This window comes from Octodon degus, unplaced genomic scaffold (genome assembly GCF_000260255.1).
Source record: "Octodon degus isolate 3935 unplaced genomic scaffold, OctDeg1.0 scaffold00115, whole genome shotgun sequence".
NCBI lineage: Eukaryota > Metazoa > Chordata > Mammalia > Rodentia > Octodontidae > Octodon > Octodon degus.
The window spans coordinates 3,707,257-3,731,372 of record NW_004524691.1 but is presented as its reverse complement, the minus strand read 5'-3'; the positions used below and the strand labels follow the sequence as shown (position 1 = coordinate 3,731,372).

Genomic DNA, 24,116 nt, shown 5'->3' with positions numbered 1-24,116 from the left:
AAAAATATTGTTGTGCCACATTTCTGTGTAGTAGCTAACGTTGTTTTTCTATGCTAACAAATCACATTTTCTAATATGAGTTCATTCATCTTTATGTTCACAAAAGCATTAAGAATCAAGAAAGAAATGTTATGGTTGTGGGAATGTGGTAGAGATCATTTTGCTTTAATAATTTTCTTTTCATGAGCTCTGGAGATAGATAGCTCAGTGATGTAATCACCTGGCAAGCGCAAGAACCTGGGCTTGAGCCCAGTACTGCATGCCATGCTGGCCCCGGAACCTCAGAGGATCACTATGAATCCGAGCTGTATAGTGAGACCCTGTACCAAATAAATGAATAAATGAATAAATAAATATAAATAATCTTTGTCTTTTTACATTCTTGTGATCAAAATGAAAAGTTAAAAATGTAGATCTTTTGAGCTTTATTATTTTTCTTACTAAACACTTCTACACAGTACTGCCCCACTTTAAAGGCTTTGGGTAGTCAAGAAAGATCTCTTACTTACATTCTATTTTAAGTTTCACTCCTATGGTGGTTAGAAGAAATGTAACATTCCTGATGAGAACACAACATATTGAGGCCTGATTTGTAGGTAGCAGCATCTAAACATTTTGTAAATGGCACACTTTAACAATAGGACACAGATTGAAAGAAAAAGCCTAAAAAACTCAAAGACTTTTTTGTAAAGTTTAGGTTCCAAACTCTACGGTTTATTTATGTTCCACTGCAGATGATGATCCCAGGATGCTCTAGGTTCATATTTAATATTTAAAGTATTTGCTGTCCAAATTGATTCTGATTGAATTACTTCTTCTGATTTCTTCTTTTCTCTTCCCCTCCTTTCTCTTTGCAGGTGGTTCCGAAATGTATTCCTTTTCTAATCAGGAGTTTGAAGGATTCAACCCATAATGACATCATCTTGAACATCCTCATAGAGATAGCTGGCTATGACCCAGCAGCTCTGAGCAGTTTCCTCCCAACACTAAAAGAGATTGGTGAGAGATTTCCCTGTCTCATTGGACAGATGGTGAGGATCTATGGAGCTGTTGGTCACGTGGATGAAGTAAGTGGAGCTTTTTTATCTTTGTTTCTCTTACCTCCCAGTTTTTTCCTGGGACTTCTGAGAGTTACCATTTCTGTTTGAAATTTTTGGGTAGATAGTGGCCACTGTGTCTAGGTAGCAGGGTTATGTGGATAGTTGAGAAAGTAAGGACTTCATCCTGTGTTACTTGAAGAAAGAGGAGGGTTCAAAGAGAGCACACACTCTGACAGCTCTAAGACTTTACAAAAGGAACAACCCCTAAAAGAGCTCTCTGTCATTTCTGGGTGTGCCAGCTCTCCCTGTCCCAGGAGGTCATGTGTGAGCAAGCAGTGAGTTCTCAGAGACCACCCTCCCAGAAGAGACCCCGCAGCTATCATGTCAGGAAGGGCCTGGACTCAGCTCAGTATGTTCTGAGCCCTCTGGATGATGTTATGGGGGAGAGGAAAATAAATGTCTGTGGGTGCCTAAAAGTTCTAGCCTAAATATTTGCACAATGGAATCTTTCAGCAGCAACAACTGGATGCTATCAGAGTTCATAGTGATTAAGAAAGTTTCTAGAAATTCAGGTCCCAAAGAGTACGGATGCACACAGCCATATACATGTATAAAATATGTGGCTTTCTGATGATTTTAGATCAAGAGTTAGGATTTTTGTCTTTTAAAAAATAAGAATAAATAAGTATTTATTCATTGTTAGAATCTTTTCATTTAATCTACTTACATGTATTTAGCTAGTGAGTATAAAATTGCCCAACTTTTAAGAGAAATTTCATAGTTCACCAGATTCAATGCTTTTTATTCTTTTACCAGATAAAAAAGAAACAGAAAGACACTATGACTTCCCTAGATTTACACTGGGCTAATTAGTGACCCAGTGTGAGTTATACCTCTGGCACCCTTGATATTTGTTTTCAAATTTGTATTAAAAGTGGATCTTTAGTGCTGTTCTACTTTTTAGTGCTGAGAGTTATGGAAAACTCTAGGCATCCCAGGCAGAGCACACTTCATCCTCAGGAGGAAGGTAGGCTGCAGAACTGAGTGCTCACGCAGACCATGCGCATCAGCATGAGGATAGAACTTGAATGGAGATTGCTTTGATATGGACATGCTGCTTAGTATAATTCCTTTCTAGTCACTGCTGTGGGAAGGCTGTGCACCTGCTGCAGTCAGCCTTCTGGCAGGGCCTTCGCTTGCCTGTCATTTTGGGTGCCAGGAGAACCCTATGCTGTAGTGTTGCTAGGACAGCTTCAGCTATTTCACTAGATCTTCTGACCTTGCAGGTGTTTGCAAGGACCAAAATACTCAACCTCTGAAATGTAAGGCTCTGGAATTTAATGGTAGTTGTGTTTTCTTTCATTTGGTTTGATTTGGTTTGGTTTGGTTTGGTCAAAAATACATTTAGGATTCATTAATATCTAACATTGCACATTAGAGGTGGTTAAACTTCCCACAAAACATGACATGTGTAAAAAACCAAAAACATTACCTGTGTTCAACTGTGTCATCATGGGTTGGTCTGAATTAAGGATAACCAAAGAGAGTGTTCTGGTGGCAACAACCCTGTGACCCCCAGTGGATGCAGGGAGAAGGACAAGTGGATCCAAATAACCTGAGGAATATAGTCATTCCTCAGCATCCTCAAGAGTTCATTTCAGGATCCTAGAGTACCAAAAAGCTCAAGTGCCTTGTGTAAAACAGCATAATATTTGTATAAAGCTCCCACATATGTACACTTAATCAAATAATCCTGTGTACTTAGACCAAATACTATGTGTTACAGTTTGTGTCTAGATGTTCACCCAAAACCTCATGCTCTCATGGTGGTGGGCTTCTAGAGTTTGATCCATTGTCTAGTGCTGGGATTATGCATGTGAGTACTACACCCAACCTGGGAGGGGAAGCCTACATACAATATAAAGGACGGTGTCTTTTCTTGGGCTCCTCCCTTCTTACTCATATTGCTTTTGCTATCTTCCACTGCCATGAACTGTTGCCCCTGTACCATGCCACCCTGCCTTGGGGTTCGCTGAGCACTGACCAAAGCCTCCACAACTGTGAGCTACATAGACTTTTCCCTCTTTAATTTGAGTGCCAGGCATTTTGTCTCAGCAACAAGAGAAAGGTTACTAAGACACTATGTAATAGTTGCTATATTGTATTTTTAGGAAATAATGACCAAAAACTCTGTACATGGTTATTACAGGCAAAAAGGCTTTGCTGAGTATTATTCTTGGTTGATTAAATACATGTGTACGGAGCCCACTAATTGAGAGGATCAATTGTGATGAATTTCACAATTGTTGTTAGCTTTTCCCCAAAAACTAAATATTCTAACAGTTCTGATCCCTCCAGTGTGCATGTGCATACACACACACACACACACACACACACACACACACACACACACACAAACACACACTCATACACATAGAAGGTTTGGGAGGGGAAGAGAGAGAGAGACAGACAGACAGACAGACAGAGAGACAGAGACAGAGAGAAACAGAGCAAGATGATGGAAAAGACAACAATTGTAGATCAAATAATTGTCACATGTACTGAATTTGAATATGGGAAGTAGGAATTACATGTGAAACTTCTAAATACCATAGGATGGGCCCCTTTAGAATAGCTGCTAAATTAAACTTTCCCAGAAAGCTAGATTTATGGAAGCAACTACCAGTATTTTTCCTCTATAATCATTGGTAGATGAGCATTTGGGAACTTCTGACAGAATATTTAAAGTGCTTTTGCTTCCAGATTTCAAGCCACATCTTGCCTAACACCCATCCTTCCCTACTCTATATAACCATTGCTATTCAATTTACTAATTTTCTAGACTACTGACATAGCAGTACAAATTGGATTTGGCTGAGAGTAATAGCAAAATCCAAAATAACAGCAAATTAACCAAGACAGACCTCAGTTTTCCTCAGACTTGCTATCTGGACCACAGTCTACAACTCTATGTTTCAGAGACCCAGGCTTCTCATTCACAGCACAAAATGGTCTGCTCAACTCCCAACATTGTGCCCTTCTTCACCCGTTGAGTTAGAATCTTGGCAGGCAGAAAGGGAAAAGGACAGAAAAACTCTTGCAGACAAAACCAAATTTGATTTACAAAAGAAAGAAAACAAAGCTGGATATGGCCATATCTAGATGCAAGATTTGGTCCTATGTGGGTCTGGGGAGATAGCTTAGCACTCCAAGTACCTGCCTGGCAAGCGCAATCATTCTAATAAATTACCTACATATGTTTAGCAGGCTCCTTTGTTTAGAAATAATGACCTTATATATTTCTAATGCCTGAAATCTTATCATTCAAACATCCTTCTTTTAACTTTAAGGTTTGTTTCAGTGCTGGCAATGGAACATACAACCAATCCAACTTCAAGACCTTGCTCCAAGTTTTAAAATGTACAATTTGAGACTGACTGGACCTTACTGTTGGGTCCTTCCTTTGCTTTCTGTCTGCCTACAAACCTGATGGTTTGGCCAGTAGGAAGAGGGCAGTATCCTATCATCAGCCTAGAGATATCCACAGGAGTAGAACCAGCCTGGAAATATGCAAGTTATTATTTAGTTTATGCCTCACTACCTGTAGTGCATGAGGCCAGCTACAAGAACTTCCGGCCTGGCTACTGGAAACCAGAAAGGAATGGGATTGTCATTCAGATCAGGGCTCAGCTAGATGGGCAAACTGTTTTCAACAGACTGGCAGCAGCGTCATAATGTCTCCATCTACATTAACCAGCAGAGGAAAGTTGTATGTAGAAAGCAAGCGAACAAACAAAACACTCATGCAAACCCTATTTTTTCTATCCCCCAAATTAACTCAGATCTTTTGAGTGTGAATTTAAATGAAGCTGTACTTTCCAGCTGTGCCGTGCTGCATCACTAGCGGCAGCCAAGTAAGGACTCCCAGACCATTATTGCATCTATTGGAGGGAGAGGTCAAGTCAAAGGTCCAAAAAGCAGAGGAATGTGCTTGGAGGGGGACAACAGTGGCCAGGACAGGGCACATACCATTCTTTGTCCTCTAGGATTTACCCTACTCCCTTGAATGCACAATTGAAGCAAAGTTATAAATAAGAAATAGTATTTTGTTAGGTATCCCCTAATCATAGAAAAAAAGTATGTCTTTTTGTCTTTCTCAAATAAAAAGATTACAGTGGGTGCCTCTCAGACAACAGAGAAATTACTTCTTAGAAGCTTCTTTGGGTTTCTCCCCAAACATCCCTCTAGACACTTTATAGAAAGCACGTGTACATTGCCTGGCACATACAATAATAAGTGTTTGATGTATCTCAACAACAAAACAGCAGCACTAATATAATACACCTGCCTAGCTCCAACAAGAATATGTGCTCTTTTCCTCTAATGCATCTTCATAGAGTTACTAAATTTCTTCCTAAAAATATGCAATTTCACTTCTCTGCACAAAGCCTTTGTCAGCTCATTCATAGTCTATGGGGTGCTGTCAAAGGTCTTGACTTGGCCCAATTCTCTCTCTGGTTTCAGCTCTTCCTTGTCTGGTCTACCCCAACTCCTCTATGTTATGTTCTGTCTCCCTGTGTTCTATTTCATTCTGAGTGCCCAATGCATCCTGAGTTTCACAGCCATTTCTCCACCTGGTTAATCCTCACCTCCTCCTCCTCCTATTTAACTTTCCTGACCTGGCTCATATCCTCCTTTCTGTGTGAGTTTTTTTGTCTTCCTTAGGCAGACTGAGTCACAGCCAGTCTATCCTCCCTCCACACAGGCTATGCCATGAATGTCATATTAGCTGTTCCTTGTTTTATTGACAAGTCCTTGTCTGTGCTTCCTCCATAAGTCTCTGAGAAAAGAGAATCTGGCTGGCTTCCCTTGTGGCCATGAATGGTTACTCAGAAAGACTGTCAATTTGAAATGTGAAGGTTGACTTCTCACTTGGCACTGTGATTTGATCAAGTTGTTGTCTAACTCTACCAGTGTAATTATAACTTTAGAGAAAAAAGCACTAAAACATCACTCTGTACCTCCTATACATGTGCAAACATCATGTGCCAATCAAACAATACAATTAATTGAAAAAGAGATGGGGGAAGAAAATACTAGGATGAAAAGAATGTGATACTTCAGGGCATCTACAGGTAAAAGATGATGAGGGGGAGGATCCTGCCCCATTGGTGTGTGACCCAAGGGAAAGAAGATTCTGAATGGATTATGAATAAAAGTTTCCCACATGATAACTCAGTAGGCAGCAAATTGCTTGAAGTACAGCTCCAAAGAGGGACAATCACCACAGCAGACCAAGCAGCGATCGCTACCTAGGCAACGTCCCTGCAAAAATCCATCTGGTAAATAAACTTGCTTCCTGAAGGCAGAACATGGTGTCCAACAGAGTAAGCTCTGCAGTCAGAAGCCTCCACTTCAATCCTAAGTCAATCACTTTCCAGCTATGCGTGGGAGGCAAGTCACATTTCACCTCTTGACTCAATTTTCTCTTCTGCAAAATGGGAATAGCAGTACTATTCACCTCATATATTTGCTGTGAGGATTTAGTGGGTTAAACTGGGTTGGAAGAGTATCCACCAAACAGTAAACATCCAGTAAACTTTCCTTGGCATTGCTCAAGCCTTTCTTATTGCATGAATTTGTAGATAGGCAGAAATTTCAGCTCACAGACTGAAATTAGAGAGGATAGTGACTAAGTAAACGGCTTGCCTTGTCCCCACTCCCACAGGGAGGGTGGCTGAATGGCTGGGGGTGTGGGGGACAAGTCACAATAACAACAGACAGAATGAGGATGGAGCACCACAGACTGCATCATATTGCCTTCAAAGAGGAAGGCAGAACCAACCACCACTGTTCTTTTTTAGAAAATCAGTGTCATATGTTGCTTTCCTCCTAAGGTGTAATGCATATCTGTTTTATATTGATATTTATAGTGCAGGCCATCGTGTCCTAGGAGGAATAAGTAATAAAAATGATAAAGCCATATTTTATGAAATTTTACAATTTCATATGGGCTTTGGGGCATTGAAAGTACACTGCATTCCTTAAAAGTCAGGTGGTCCCCAGCTCCCCATCTATAAAAACAGCTCAAATAAGTTTACAGGAATTTTTATTTTTAAACTCTTTTCACTAAATCTGAAGTGGTTTAAATTAAGCCACAGACAGGGTAACATTTCTGGTCCACTGAGGACTGAAGCAGGATGCTTGTTCTGGGCTTAGAGGGTTTTATTTGTTCTGTTAGTTTCTCCCCATGTTAGACTCTTGGCCACATGAGGGTCACACTCCTGGTTAGGCTTTTGCCATTATTATACCCTTCCTTCTTAACATGAGAAAGCCTGGAAAAGATCCTGTTAGGAATGGCTCTGCTTTCTTTATCATTATTAATTTTGTTGAGAAACAAATAGCAATGAGACAGTTTCAAAACCAATTAGTAGGACAGTTTCAATAATTAATACATTGCATATTGTTGTCTTCATAGTGGTTTTCATAGTACATGATGCAGACATGATATCCTGTCCAAACACTAGAGTGTGAATCTGATTGTTTTTTGAAAGACCAACTTGAATTCATATGATCTGTCCCTACATATAAATCTCCAATAAATGAATGGAAATCCATTTAATGTAACGGTCACATCCTCTTTAGGATCTGATCTCAGTAGAAGCAGACACAAGTGTGAAGCATGTACTCCGTGAGCATGTTTTGAGCTCAGGGCCAGACACAGAAAGTAGCAGACAGGGCCAAGGAGATAGCTCGTGGTCTAAGCACCAGCCTGGCAAGCCTAAGAACCCAGGTTCAATCCCTGGCATGCTGTGATGGCCCTGCACCAAGCCAGCAACTGAAACCAGGAGTGGTAGCACATGCCTATAATCCCAGCACTAGGGAGGCCGAGACAAGAGGATCATTGTGAGTCTGAGCTGTGTAGGGAGACCCTGTACCAAATAAATAGATAAAAGATTAAAAAAAGAAAAAGCCATTAGACATATGTGGTAGAAAGAGAGACACGATGCCTTAGACAGCGTTGCAGTTGTTCTCGTAGCACGGGGAAGGGTGCTGCGGCCACCTGCTTTTCCTTCCCTAGAGCCTGCTGGCCTGCACTGCTGAAGATCAAATGACAGGCCCCTGGGCATGGCCCTGGCCATTGTATGTGTTAAATCCTGTGCCATCTGCCTTGTTTTGCTAACAGGCTAGAATACGCTGACCGGGCACCAGGATGTGGTTATTACATCCTCTTTGGACTCCCTTTTCAAGTAGAGAAGTGACACACATCTTGCTCAGGTCACATTTCTGTGACATCCGACAGGCCTACAAAAACACTTTCAGGAGGAAAAGGAAAAGAGTGACAAAGGCAACTGAGAGCTACATAACAGTCCTCATCCTGACTGCTGAAAAACATCCTGCTAAATGGGAGCTGGATGGAGGATTGATACCCTTAACTGGCAAATCAAGACTAAAGAATCTGGGTACTAAGAGAGAGAGCCTGTGGCTCTGGAACCACAATTTCCTGGGACAGTGTGTTTATCTACTACTATGTTTGGTTCTAGGAGATTGGAGATCCAGTTTCTCAAGCCTTGGTTGGTTCTAACTGACTTTGTTTGTTTGTCTGTCTGTTTTAAACATTTTATTTAACTGAAATGGACTTACATTTGTTTCTGAAGTGACTTGCATTTATTTTGGTACATCTTTTCCCCATGGTGACTTATAGGCTCTTCAAGCCAATATAAATATTTTATAAATATTTGAATATGTGGGTATACACCTGCACAATACCTCAGCAACATCTTTCAGCAAGAAAAACACTGAAGAGTAAAGACTAGACACAATTACTAGGTATACTGAAAATGTGCTGCAAATATTTCTGAAGTAAAAAGGCACAATATCTGTTCAACGAAGAAAACCACTCTTACAACACAGGATGATTTTATTTTTACATAGGACCTAGAACATTTAAGCTGCCAATTGGGGGCTGAATGGCAGAGCAACACCCCCAGTTTATCCCATGAATTCACAGGGAATAGGTTCTAACAACTTAAGTTCCTTCCCATTGGTCCTCACAAAGTGTGTTTCTCTGGGAGGGGAAGGCTGGCGCTTCAGTTGAACCCAACTACCGTTCTTTTTGGATTTGTTCTTTTTCTGAACATTTTCCTTGACTTGCTTCAGGAAGCTATTATGACTTTTTGAGTGTTTAATATGCTCAATATGTACATTAATGCTCTTGGTGAGTATCTTGCCCCTAACTTGCTTATTTACAACAATGCCAACAGCATGCTGGGTAATGTTGTAGACTCTTCCCATTTTGCATTGGTAACGTTTGTGAGGCATTCCTTTTTGCACAGTATCTCTTCCCTTGATGTCTACAATATTACCCTTTTTCTAAATTTGCATGTATGTGGCCAAAGGAACAATCCCATGTTTTCTAAAAGGCCTGGAGAACATATACTGGGATCCCCTCCTCTTGCCTTTTGTGTTAGTCATTTTGCAGTCCTGGCCGAAAGGGTCTCACTGACTTTTAATACAAAAACATTGTCATAAATTGGGGAAACATTTTTCTAAAATGTAAAGAACTCTATTATTTTATATTATAAAAGATTGCATATTAACTTAAAAATACTAACAATAAGTCTCTAACAAAGTGTTAAAACAACTTCAAATGTGCACAAAATACACTTTCATACAAGAGTGCTGATATTCCATACCTCCCCTTCCTCTATGACATTGGGCTAAGTTGCTGATTGTTTTTCAGTAAACAGTGCTGAATGATGCACACAGAAAAGAGAAAGACATGGTCCCCGGCCAAGAGGAGCTCACAGGGACTGGAGAAAAGGGGGTGTAACACAGACAACTGGAATTTAATTTGGTGGCTGCTAATGCTCAGTTTTGAACTGGATCCAAGATAGAAGAAACAAGCCCTGCGTGAGGGAATTTGGGAGAATGTTATGGTTTTGGCTTGCAGGATGTCATGATTACATGGGGCAGAGGAGAACGGTGTCTACAGGGAAGCACGTCATGCACACTGTTAATCAGCTGGTCAATGCCTTGTCATGCTGAAGATCTTCAGATACCTGGAGCACAGAATGAGCAACAGAAGGGAGGTAGTTTCCGGGGTGGACTGGGGCCAAATCATGGAAACTGCTCCCTCGGCAGGCACAGCCTGCTTTCTCCCTTGTCTCAACTTTGCCCAAGTGATTTGTTTCCCTCCATAGTGCAGACAAGAAATCTAATCCTCCATTCCACAGAGTTCCCAGGAAACTCAAGAACCAAAAAGACAAGCAGTCCCCATGAGTAGTTACAAATGTAAAGTAGAAAGTTATGGTTATAAAAGTTACTTGTTGCAACAATTTTCAACCACATAGTGTAATTATCAACTGTACTTCGGTCCAGCTGACCCAATCAGTGGAGTGCCCCTAATTCTCCTGTGAGCTAACACAGCTTGGCAATCCTGACCAATGCTGCTCCAATGGGTGTCTGATCATCTTAGCCTCGGGCTAGAATCCCCAAAACAGGTAGCCTGCTCCCCACAGACCTGACCTTTTTTCAGAGGGCACCATCTGACTTTCTCACACTAGTGTCTGTGAGGGAGGCAGGCACATGTCTCCTCCAAGGAAAGCAGAAATCTACCCCTTGGTGAGTTCCCTTTCTAGCCATGACTTAATCCAGTACATACAACTGAGGATTGGCAGCAGGGAGGTTGAAGAGCGTGAAGTAGTTGCTAATTCCACTTCAAATTCTACTGCTTTTTAAGACTATAGCAGCGGTCCTTGCCCTGCTACAGCCCTCAGACCTAAGCAAACTCAGTGAAAGCCTGCTACTTCTTCCTGCCAGCACCTGAGCTTCCTTGCGGTTTGTCCCAATTTCACAAACCATTCTACTAACATACATGGCAGGGTACATAAGGGAAGAATTAGTTTCCTACCTTCTTCCTCTTAACTCCCTCAACCAATGATGGGAGTTTGAGCATTACTAATCCAACTCCCCTAACTCTCAAATAAGAAACTTATCCCAGAACTTCCCAGGGTACTTTCTGAGTTACTTCCCTTCTATTTCTCACTCTCCTACTTCCCACTTGATTTCCTGAAGCATCCAAATGAATGCTTCTCACTTACATCATTTCAGTGCCAGCTTATTGAATATCTGATCCAAGAAAAAGGCATCTCAGCAACCTCCCAGGCCACTGTGATTCGCCCATCATGAACATTGAGGAATGCACAACTGTAAGACAGAGTTCGGCATTGACTATCTTCAGCTTGCATTGGCTTTTCATTTGCTTATTGTGTGAATACACACGGGTGCTCTGATGGAAGGAAGGACACCTTATACCTTGGCATGTCTCTTAGTGTTACTATCCAAGTAATGGGCTCCTAGCAGGTAGCCCACAGATGCAAAGAGTGCCAGCTGGGACCTGAGTGAACCTCAGTCTTTTGTGGTAGTAGAGGACACCTGATGGCATGGCAGCTTATGTTTGAGGAGGGACAAGACAACTATAGACGTTGGATTCTAGTCATCATTTACAGCCACTGGTTTTCAGGATCTGTCAGTCTGCTTCCTGTGTGGTCGCCAAAGTATGGTCTTCAACGTTGGGCATCACGATGCACTAGAATGAGAATCTACAATTTCACAAGCTCTCAGTGATATGGATATATCGTAAAAGAAATACTGCTTCCAAGGGTCCAGACCCCATAGAATTTATCTCTTCTAGCACACTGTTGAGGGCCTGGACATGTCCAAATGTATACATTCATACCTGGAACACATATGTGTACAGATACATGCAGCTTTGCTCCTGCAACTTTCTTTGAAAGACCCTTTGTTTCAATGTAAGTAATCAATAACGTTTAACATGATCATCCCTGTCAATGTTAGGGTAAATATGAATCAAGAGAGTATCAAGTATTTATAATAGAGTTTGGAAACATTTATCACATGCTTGCTGTGTGCAAGCCACATTAGGAAATGCAAAGTTAAATAAGATCCCACCCCTGCACTTATGTGGTTGTTAGAAATGACTCTTTGCTGATCAAACATTGTGATGCACTGACACTTTCTATGTAATGTTTTTTAAATTCCTCACTCTATCCCTATGTCTATATAAAGATGAAGGGTGTTTCTAATTAATTCTTTTATAGAATTTTAGAAGGGCTATATAACGACCTTCCCATTGCTGAGTTTTTATTTTGATTTTTTTAAAAAGTTACTTGATTTATCATAGTTCAAGCAGGGTATGGAAGGGTGCCCAAGACTCCTTGCAGGATTTGACTGAAAGAGGGTGTCAACATGAAACCAATTTCATTTTAATTATACTGTCAAAAAAAATACAGAGAACACTTGAAAGAGGTGTTCAAGTATTGAACACTTTTTATTGCAAAACCATGACAGTAGTTTTTTTGGTATTTATTTATTTATTTATTTATTTATTTATTTATTTATTTTGTATGTATTTGATATAGGATCTCACTACGCAGCTCAGACTCACAGTGACCCTCCTGTTTTCAGCCTCCTCAGCACTGGGATTACAGGCCTGTGCCACCATACCCAGGCTCAGTGGCTGGCTCAGCACACCCGGGGGTAGGGCCAGTGCAGCATGTGTTGCCAGGGATTGAACTTTGGTCCCTATGCTTGACTAAACAGGCGCTTAGTCTGCTAAGCTATCTCACCAGCCCGACAATAGTGTTTTGAGTTGGTATCTACATTTCAGCTTTCTTCATGATTTATCAGGAAATATAAGCCTGAATTTGTTTTAAAGTGAGTTTGGAACTAAAGCATTTATAAGAAAGGATAGAGCTGACAGTAGGCTTATAAGCAATGGATTGTCACTGAAATATTTACCCATTATATACATAGTATTGACCAGAATGACTCAGTATTATAAATATATAAATAGCATGTAAGAAATTACAGTAAGAAAAATATTTTACATCAGTTTATTTCTTAAGCAATAGATAAATCTAAAGTAAATGGAGAAATAGTTATTTAAGTTTAATGAAAGTAAAATTAATGGAAAAATCATTGTCCCCAGAAATGTGGATAAGTAGATGGAAGTGTTCTCAAATTTCCGTGCTGCGTAGATCCCACAGAGTTTAAATGACTAGTACTAGAAAAAGTAGACAGAAAACTTTGTTAACTGGATCACGTTATTGAAATCTTAATTTGACTAAGTATGACTAATTTTAGAAATCCCTGGATTAGACTAAGCTAATTCTGTCTATAGTCTCTCTGACTCTTCCTTCCACTGTTTTCTGTTCAGAGCCGATGCCCCTCAGACTGTAGGCAGTGTTCTCCTATGTTGGTCATTCCTCTGTCAATCAGACCTTCTTTTCTTCACCTATGCTCCCCAGAGCCCAGCCTCTCTATGAGAGCTACACAGTCCTGACACATATTTTGGCTACTGCCATAGTCTGGTTCATGCTGCTATAACAGAATATCACATACCAGCTAATTTATAATAAATGTAAATTATTCTTCCACAGTTCCAGAAGCTGAAAAGTCCAATATCAAGGGACATGCAGTTGGCGAGGCCCTTCTTGCTCCATCCTCCCCCAGTAAGAAGGAGAAAGAGAGGGTGAAAGAAAGACAAATGAGGTCCATACTCATTCTTTCATGAAGAACCGTGGAGATAAGGTCATCAATCCACTGATCAGGGCAGACCTCTCATGGCTTACCGCCTCTTAAGGTCCCATGTCTTAGTACTATGACTGTGGAAATTCCATTTCAACATGAGTTTCAAACCATAGCACTTCCTCTATGGCTAGTCTATAATAGCAATAGTAATATAAACTATACTGAAGGAGGTAAAGAGTGATATGGAAAATAGTAAAAATTACAAGTACCTCCTGAAGAAAATATTTTCTTCCTCTATCTCAGGAAATGAGGGTGATGGCAAAGGCAAGATGCACAAAATTCAATATTGCACACAGTAGATATAGTGGGGCCGGTGAATACAGTGAGAGGACTCTTCTCTTTTATTGAGAAATAACAAGAATGAATGTTGTGTGCACTCAAGATCTCAACAGAATGCCTATGTAAAGTTCCTAAGCTGCTTTACTTTACTTTTACTAAGAAGGTGAGCTCACATATGGATAGAGTTGGAAAATAGCCATTTATTCTAGGAAAGCATACTTAAATCTTTTTCTTTTGAGGGTATCCTAACAACCTTTGCAGCTCCTTAATATTAGTTACAGTTTTGCTTGTTTTCATTCATTTATTCACTCATTCCCTGCTTATCTCTAGAAAGCAGTTAGAGTAGTTCATAATGAAAACAGATGCAGGCCAGCCTGGGCAACTTAGCAAGACTCTGTCTCAAAATAAAAGTGCAAAGGGGCTAGAAAAGTGATATAGTATTTTGTTGAGCATGTTGGAAGCTATAGGCTCAATAGCTAATACTGAAAAAAAAACAAGAAGCAGGGAGAGGAAGGAAACATGATTACTATGACATCAGTTAGCAATAATCATGAATAAACCTCATTGGCTACGATACTGCCACTGTGCAAAGCTTGCTATGACGTCGGAAAAAAAAGAGAAAAAACCCAGGACAAAATTCAGAAACTGAAAAAGGTACAGTTTTAGGGAATGGTAGGCAAAATGCCAGGCTAATACTTTACAAAATGCATTTACTATTTTATCCTTCCTTGTAATAAGGTAAGTAATAAGATAATACTTAAATAGCTCTAACTTATATTGGGATTTACATCTCAACTACCATAAATAAAACATCCTGGTTATTTCTTCTGAAAACAATTAGGTACAAAAATGGTCCCTTGAAACTAATTATGTAATGAGGAAGTTATGTCGCATAGTGAATAAATTATGGAAGTTTCCATTGTAACTGATATACAGTTCAACTGAGTTAACTTATAATCATTTTTTTTCTAATGAGCAAAAATATTCTTTTAAGTTTCACATACAGACATCCTCTCTCTTCTCTCTCTCTCTCTCTCTCTCTCTCTCTCTCTCTCTCTCTCTCTCTCTCTCTCTCTCTCTCTCTCTCTCTCTCTCTCTCTCTCTCTCTCTCTCTCTCTCTCTCTCTCTCTTTTCTTTCTGGGCCCATAACAAGTATCTTTCTCCAAAGTGATTTCCATGATTAGGTTAGGAGCCTGTGGTTTTTTTTTTTTCACCCAGCAATTACACCACATTCTCTAAACAAATATTGTGTAATTAAAGATGGGCTGCTGCTTTGCATTCTCTAGAAATTTCAATGCTAAAGTTCCCAATAGTCTTTCAAAAAGTTTGCTTAATTGAAGCAAATGAAATAGTAGAGCCATTGTTCAGGATAATCAATGAGAGGTAATTTACATGAGATCACCATGTGTGATGGAAACAGAAATTCTGGCTCAGTATAATTTATTCTGGGTCCATTGAGCATACACAAAAGACTTACCTTTAAGAGGCTATGTTCCCAAGCCCCCAGTTTTCAAAGAGTAAATCTGAAATTTAGAACCTCTAAATCTTTTATCAATCCACAAAAACAGCACTATGTTCAAAGCTGAAATCAGACAAAGTTCTGCGAGTCTTAAGATCTGTGAGTATTTGGGTGTCAGTTCCATGAAAAGATCCTGGAAAATAGGTTCTTGGCACACATAAAATGGAGATTTTTTTTTAAAAATCTAAACATGACTACACCAAATGGTATTTTAGAGAAGTATGTTTAAATTAGAAAAAATTATTCAACAGTAGACCACGTCCAGATTTTTCCCCTTTAAAAAATTGATGAAAATGAAGATGTAATTTATTTGCTTACATTATTGTTTCAAATATCATGAGCATAAAGTTAAACCTCTTTTCATATTCTCTGTTTTCTTTTTAAATTCTAAATCAATTTCATTCAAACTTGTTTTATGGAAGACATAATAAGTTCTACACTTAAGCATGAGCCATAATAGTTTCATAAATGAAAAAATTATATCTTGTTGATTTTTTTGCTACAAGTTGAGGTTACTTTAGTATGCCATGTCAAATGCAGTTAATGGAGTCTAATTCATCCTCAATTTTGGTCATGTTACAAATGCAAGATTCACACAAAACAAAGGATACATCTATTTTTATCAGCTGTTTCTTAACTGTTATTGTTGAGATCTGTTTTTAAAATTTATTTTACCCAGACAGCCTTCTTTGCTGGTCATGATTTGTTACTGTCTCAAGTGCCCATAGAAATTTTATTCCTGAAATCATGCAACAGGTCTAAAGTCATGAGGATAAAAATGTCTTTCTTGTTCATTTGACTAAATTATCATTCAGAATATGTAAATATGTTTAAATTCTATTGATCCATGAGTAGAAAAATAGATTTACTTACCCAAGATCATTTATAGAGAAATTGAGGCATGACCAAAAGAGATAAAAGATTGTGACTTTTAAGATACTGTTTTAAAAATAAGCTCATAATTGGAAAGTTATTTACTTAAAAGAGATATTCGAAAGGTTTTTGATCATTTATTCTCTACTTTGTCAAAAAATGATTATTGGCAATTACTCTCTCAAAGCTTTGTTTAAAAATTATCTCTTGAATGGTGTTGGCAGCAGAGCCAACACACGTGAAATTCTTAATTCTTAATGCCCATGTCAAAAAAGAGACCCAGGCAACCTATGGATACATTTTGGTGAATAATTTATCCACAGGGTAGTCAGCTTGCTCTAAAATATCAAGGAAACAGTATTCTCCCTTGTAAATGTTGTTATTTGTATATATTATACATGATGACATCAGTGGGCACTAACCAAGCCTGGACAAAATAGGAACAACCTCAAAATTAAAATCAGACATGGCACAAGCAGTGAACACAAGCCACTGGGGAAAAAATTCAATTTGCATTTATGATTTCATATCATAATGTTGCTACTTTGAGAAGGTAAAAGTTGACTGGTTGATTGATTGATTGATTGATTGATTGATTGTTATCACAGGCAAGAAGCAGAGTGAATGTATGATTACTTTGCATGACTGTAATAGAGATGTGAACAGATTGATCAGTGTTATGCAGGAAAGAACCACAGATGCTCATTCTTGTGAGATGGTCAGGAAAAGGAAAAGAATCTTGAGACAGAAGAATGGCACCCAGGAAGAATCCAAAGAGGAAGGCAAGAAAATTGAGACCAGGATGGAGGCTATAGTCAACAACATGGTGGGCTACCAAAATATGGGAGAAGTGCCAGCCATAGATGAGAGTGTGTTCATGGGGCTCTATCAGAACAGGCTATGGTTTGGGGTCAGGAAAATCCACTGGATGGCACCGAGAGGGGAACTTCTAAAAGAGGCACCTGAAGAGGCAGAACAGACGACAGCCAAGGCAGAGGAGGCTCCGGTAGGTGAAGAAGAAGGCTTTCTGCTCAAAGAATGAGAACTTTTAACCCAGCTAATTATGCAGAGCCATCCAGTACTGGTGATGACTGTGGCAATAGTAGTGGCAACACGTGGACCAATCCTGGTCACTTTGAGCCGGATGACACATGGGTGCATGGAGGCTGCAGCAGAGGAGCAACAGCATGGTGGTTTGGACTACAGACTGGAATGAAGAGTTGGCTGCAGCTAAGATCTTCACTGCCTCTAATGTGTCCTCAGTGTGTCACTCTGTGAAAAACATGACAATCAATGTTGGTCAGTGAATTGGCTTGCTGGGAAAGACACCATCTTCAGTGGAGAATGATTCATGTAATCTGGATCCATCTCAGATTCCTTCCCTGGCTCAACTTCTGGCATTCAGTAACTCCAAGCAGAATGCTATATTCCAGCCTGCTCCAGAGAACAAGTTTTCCCATCACCTTATAGTGAGCATGTAAGGGAGGGAATTTGGTGAGTTCAGTGAGGGTGAATGTGACAGTACCAGGCTCCCAGTTCCTGGAGCAGCTCAGAACTCCTTGAACATTGGCTGCATTGGCAGGTCGTCATTCTTAGCCCAGAAGCACTACCTCCTCCTCTTGGGACGCTGGCTTAAAAACACAGTTCCCATCACTGGTGCAGTTTGATTTGAAGAAGCCAAATGATTTCATAATGCACAGCCCCTTTACAAAGTGCCAGACTTTTACCCCATCTTCAACCATGATGGAGCTGTTCCTTCAGGAGAAGCCTCTTGCAGGAGCTACCTCCACAGCTGCACCTTCACCCCTTCTTCACCTCTGCCAACCAAATCCATTTTAGCTCCACAAATGTCTCCTGGATCTTCAAACAACCAGTCTTCCAGACATCTACCAGCTCACCAGAAACTAAAACAGCTGAGGAAGAACTTCTAAGGAGCTAGGCATGTCCACAGCCAGAGAAGAAATCTCGGAGCTAAATCTGCAGTTTGGGGCATGCAGCTTGGACAGTCGAGCCTGTCCTTTCTGCCTATGAGTCCACCCCCACCACAGGTGCTCTTCAAGCCAGGCTTCAAGCAGCCTGCATACCAGCATGGCCAGTGAATTTTAATCTACAATTTTATCTACCCAAAGTCAAGGGTCTGGTTATCACAGCGGCCCAATTCAATCAACAACATACATCTCCCAAAACAATGTTGAGGGGTTTCTGTATGAACACAGATCCACACAGACTTAGCAGTATCCCAGTTCCATCTCTTCTTCACCCCAGAGGGACCCGAAGTGGGCAAAGAATAGCTTCAGTTCTGTGTAGTCCACACAGTTACAGACCACACAATATGTTGAAGGTGCTACGTGCTCTGCGGTGAAATCGCACTCACCTTCTCTTAATGCAGTGGTGTGTCTGCAGCTTCCTTACTGCCAACCACCAATCAAAACTCACCCTCCTTGGGTGGCTTGAGCAACAGTGAGGAGGTTCTGAAAACCACCACCATGCACCACATCAGCACATTATCTACACAGCAGAATACCCTTTCGTCATCATCATCTTCTGGGAGCACTTCAGCATCACTCTCTTGCATGCACGTGTGGAGAGTGAAGCGCATCTCTTCTTCCTCTAGCGCTTTCTCTGCCATATCCAGAACAGTCTCTGCACCTCCCACAGCAGTCAGCATCTCTTCCAGTTTCAGTAGCAGCCATGGTCTGGGTGTCAACCTAGACAGCAACTCTCCCATCACAGCCTCAACTAAAAGTTTAATTGCTACAACTCCAGGTGAAGCTCCTCCCAACCTACTTTGTGGAGTCCTGCCATTGCCTATTCCACATGTTATGGCTACAGGGCTGGTACATGCCTACCTGCCACAAGTGTATGGCTACAGTGACTTTCAAATGCCTCAGACAAGCTTTCCATTAGATTACTACAGCATCCCATTTCCCACACTCACCACTCCACTGACTAGGACGGATGATAGCCTGGCCAGCTATGCTTATTCTGGTGATTCTGCAGAGTTTGGCCATGGGGATACCTCCCCCCAGTTCTAGACACAGCCTTGTCCCAACCCCAACACAAGCAGACGCATGGTGTGACCAGCCATGTGGCTGACATTCTTGAACCCAGCACTGCCTCCTGACTGGTTATACCAGCCTGCCATAGTAAACTGGGATTCTTCCTCCCAGCACCTCCAATAATAGACCAGCTTGTTCCCTTTTACTCTTCCAAGCAGCATGGTGTTAATGTCAGTGTGAATGCCCTGGCCACCTCTTACCAACAGCCAATGATGGTGTACCAATCACCTCCAGTAATGGGCATGCCAGGTGTCCTTAGTTCTGTGTATTACAAATTCCAGCAGTCATTTGAGAAACAATGTACTAATTCACACTTAGTACTCCTGCTTTCTCCTTCACCTTGTCTTCAACCCTTGGAAGTGGAGTGGGGTCATCTATTCAGCCATAGCTGCCTATACACTTGCCCCCTTAACACACATTCTTAGCCCCCATCAACAGCTGCACTCTCAGAGCCTTCACCATCATTTTGCAGCAGGATGGCCTGATAGGCAATGGACAATGTAGCTAGACCACCTCCACCTCTCAGAAGCCCTAGACCAACAAGTCTTCCTACAAAGCTGCAGCTAGGGGGCCAGCTGAGGTCTTGACCCTCTCCTCAAAGTCCCATCTTCTCAGAGGGCTTCTCAGCCTGGAATGTATGGAAACATAATCAGAAAGAGAAAGAAAAGTTAGGGGATTCTGAAAGAGAAAGGAAAGTTAGGTGATTCTGCAACCCCCACCTGGCAGCCCACGCCATGCCTCAGCTTCCCATCTGTCCCATTCCCATTCCATCTTCACCTTGTGTGTATCATAGGACTCATATTTTCTCCCTTTCTCCCTTCCTCCTCTTTCCCTTTGTATTCAAGATCATGAAACTTGGATGTGAGCCCTGTCCTTCCTTCACTTCCAGTTCACCCTGGTGGTGTATGGGTGAGGTGGGAAGGGATACCTCCATATGTACATCAGCTCAACAGCCCTAAGTCCCCTCATTATTTGGAAAACAATGCAACAACAGAAAACTAAGACAAATGTGAACAACATTTTGAGATGCATCAGTTGAAGTGGTTTGTTTTTGCACTGTGTCCTCAAATTTAATAGATTACAAAGAAAACCTTTAAAAATTATCTTTTAGGGCCAGCCAAATAGCTCAGCAGATTAAAGCACCTGCAAGCAGGCACAGGGGCGGGGAGTTTGATCCTCAGGCCTGCCATACTGGCCCCACCCCCAGGGCACGCTGAGACACAATTGAGACTGGGCATGGTGGCACACACCTGTAATCCCAGCTCTTGGGAGGCTGTAAACAGGAGAATCACTGCAAGTCTGATCTAGTAGTGAGACCCTGAACACCCTGTAGACCCTTCCCTAAAATACAGGAAAATAAATAAATAAATAAAATTATCTTTTAGCTTTTGAAATGATAAACTAATATTTGATATCTACTTTCTTTGCCAACATTTTGCAATATTTTTATGCTGAGATTTTAAGAGTAGAATAGCATATCCTTGTCTGGGTAATTTTTAAAGAATGATTAAATGTGCAATTGTCTTGGAATTTATAGGTCTCTAAGCAGCTTGACCCTCACTTTAGTAGCAGCAACTTTTTGCAGCATTAACAATTGTGAAATATATTATTTTTATTTCAGATACAGAAAAAGATTTTTTTTTTTTTTGCGGCCTCAGCCTGCCTTCAGGGCAAGTCTGGTTTGGCTTAAGGATCTGGGGATTGAACCACAGTATCCTGAGCCCGACTGCTTTGTTTCAGCAGGCACTTAAACAACTGAGCTAATGGGGAGGCCCCCCAGAAAAAGATTTTAAAAAACTAAGGAATAGTTCCCAAAATGGGAAATATCAAAAGATCTACAGTTAATGAACCAAAATTGAGTTGAGGTCACTAAGAAAACTTAAAGAATGGTCTTGAGATTTGATCGGTAACCATTCTTAGAAGGTAAATTTTTTTTTCTGTAAAATGTTGAGTGTATCTCACATCATGAAAACTTTTTTTCAGGTTGCCAAAACACTTACCCAAAGTTGTTTATACTGAGTAGCTTTGGGAATTTGGACATTTCTAGGACTCCAAGACATTATCATTTCACAAAATAAATTAATTGGGAAAATTGAGGACCTGCAACATTTCTTAGATAGCTTGTTTTAGTTTTTCTAATACTCGAAGTATTATGGCACTCACATTAGTATTAGTTTAACACTGTGTGACAACTAACATTTGTTTAGCATTGTCTTAAGCTAGGCATTATTCAGAGTGCTTTATGTTTTTACCTCAATGAATCTTTACTCTATGAGATAGTTATCAACACTGTTTTGTAAACTGAGCCAGGGAGAAGGGCTACACCTTTCCATTCTCTGGTGGTAGAGTTTTCTTTTTGTTTTTTTTTTTTTTCTTTCCATAGTTTTATTTAGAAACAAATAGCAATGAGACAGTTTCAAATCAAATTGGTAGGACAGTTTCAATAATTAACACATTGCATACATTATTCCTAGTGGTTAATTGCTGTACAAGATGTGGATATGATATCCTATTTACAAACACCAATAGAACAAATCCTTCTATTCATTAAGAGAATGTAAATATATAACTATTCTAACCATTTTGAACACACGATACAAAATGGACATTCATCTATATCCCCTCTTTTTGTTAAGTTCCGTTCTTTGAATAGTATAGGTGTGTAAACTCAGCAAAATATTCTAAAAGAGTTCAGTAGCCCATAATAGTATTGGGTCTTCCGCTTGATTGGCAATGTCAGAAATTGTTGACCTGAGTCCCGTACAGCTCAACATAACACCATGGCTTTACTTCTTATATGTCGTTTTTATACTTTTCTGCTGGATGGTTAAGACTAAGGTAAAGCAGGACCTATGCAACAAGAGTTGTAGCTTTTGGGTCTGATAAGGTCAGTGAAATCCCCTCAGCATTTATCCTGAGATCCTGTACCTCAGATTGTAGAACCTTTGTCAGTGTCAGCCATGTGGATGAGTTACGGTCATTGCTTGGCCAATGTGCTCTCTATGAAATTCTGAGAGAATTTTTTCTCTCCATGTGACTCTCCTTAGACACACTCTACATCATTGATCATTTTCCTCTTTGGCCCCATAATCTCCTTGATCAGAAAATTTGGGACACTACCGAGTTACATGACGTAACAGCACAAGTTCTTGTATGTCCTGAGTCTTAATTGACCTTGCAAGGCTAGAGCCAAAATGTTGGCCTTCCTTGCAGCCTTCTTTTTTCTCTAATTTTGGTCTGCAAACTTAGGTTGTTAACCATCCAGAAGACAAGCTTATTGTTATTACTGTACAACCTAGGCTGTTAAGCTTAACCTCACTATCTGTCTGAATATCAAACATCTTAGGCATAACATGGAACAGGTATTTTTCATCAAGTATTGAAATGTTGAACTTTAAGTCTCTGCAGAATATGATTAAAAAACATTTAAAAATTAGAATATATTTTTAAAATCTGGTGGTAGAATTTTCCATGCTAATTGTTACTCAAAGTGGAACTTTCACATGTTGACTACTTGGACAGTCAACATTCTCTTCCTGTCTAGTTTTTAATTGGCCAGTTCTCCTTTGCGTGTAGCAAAGAAAGCCCCTCTAAACTCAAACATCAAATCACCACTGTTTTTCAAGGGAAGATGTTAGGCAATAGGTCCATTAGGCTCTTACCAGAGGATGTTTAAGAGATTACTGAGACTGTCTAGCATGAATTGGTTCAGGCAGGCCTGCACATAGCTAGCATGGGGAGACAGGCCAGTCAAACTCAGAAGAAAAGCAGTAGCTAGAAGGTCTTTGGAGCCTTGGTTTCAATTATGGCTGTTGGCTTTGTAAAGAAAGTGATTCTAAACCCAACAGTCAATGTGAATATTTGAAATGTCATTTTAATGTTAATAGCCAGACTCTAAACAAATAACAGGAAAGGATTTCCTATACCAAAAGTCTTTTGGTATAATAGGACAATTATAGTACATACCTTTGTTAAGTAAAAATTAATCTCTTCCAGAGTGATTGCCATTGGTTTAACATAACATTTAAAACCTGATATTGACTAGGCATGATGATGCATGCCTGTGACTCCAGTAACCTGGGAGACTAAGGCAGGAAGATCACAAGTTCCAGCTCATCCTGAGATATTTAATAGCATAGCAGGACCTTATCTCAAAATTAAAAAAAATATTAAATGGCTAGGAGGATTATATCAAATTAAAAAGCTTCTCACTGTAAAGGAAATAACCAACAGAGTGAAGAGACGGTGTATAGATGGAGAAATAATTTTGCCAACTACTCCTGGGACAGAGGACTAAAATCTAGCATAAACAAAGATCTCAAAGAAATAGCAACTGATAAAGTCTAATAAGCATTAGGCAAAAACAGACAATCCAAAGCAGCCAAATCCATTTAATGTAGTTCTATACTGTAAGTCTTCAAAAATGAAAGGTATTTAAATTGAAATCTTGTCCTCCCAAACAAATCCAAAATGCAAAAATGATCAGTTTTGGTAAATACAAACATGCAGGTATAGGTACACACAAATAATGCAGAAGAGATTTATCAGAAGTGTAATTTTGGCACGCTTACTGATACAGGGAGAAAAACTTATTTCGGGTGGGTGAACTCCAAAAGATACAGGGAAGCTCCAAATGACATAGGGAAAAATGATCTCCCAACCTGACATGGATGAGTTCGTGTTCTCTAAAACCGAAGAATGAATTTTAGGAACAAACAGAGGTTATGAGAA

At 40.1% G+C, this 24,116-nt stretch overlaps 1 protein-coding gene and 1 pseudogene across 3 annotated transcripts in view; both read left to right on the top strand.

Annotated features, from left to right (window-relative positions):
* Positions 1-24,116, top strand: part of Veph1 (ventricular zone expressed PH domain containing 1) — a 274,142-nt gene that overhangs the window by 91,773 nt on the left and 158,253 nt on the right. For all 3 annotated transcript variants that reach the window (XM_004639833.2, XM_023699702.1, XM_023699700.1), the window contains exon 6: positions 858-1,067. In XM_004639833.2, the coding sequence (XP_004639890.1) occupies positions 858-1,067 (210 nt within the window). The remainder of the gene's footprint in view (positions 1-857; positions 1,068-24,116) is intronic.
* Positions 16,725-20,034, top strand: LOC105743300 (annotated as a pseudogene).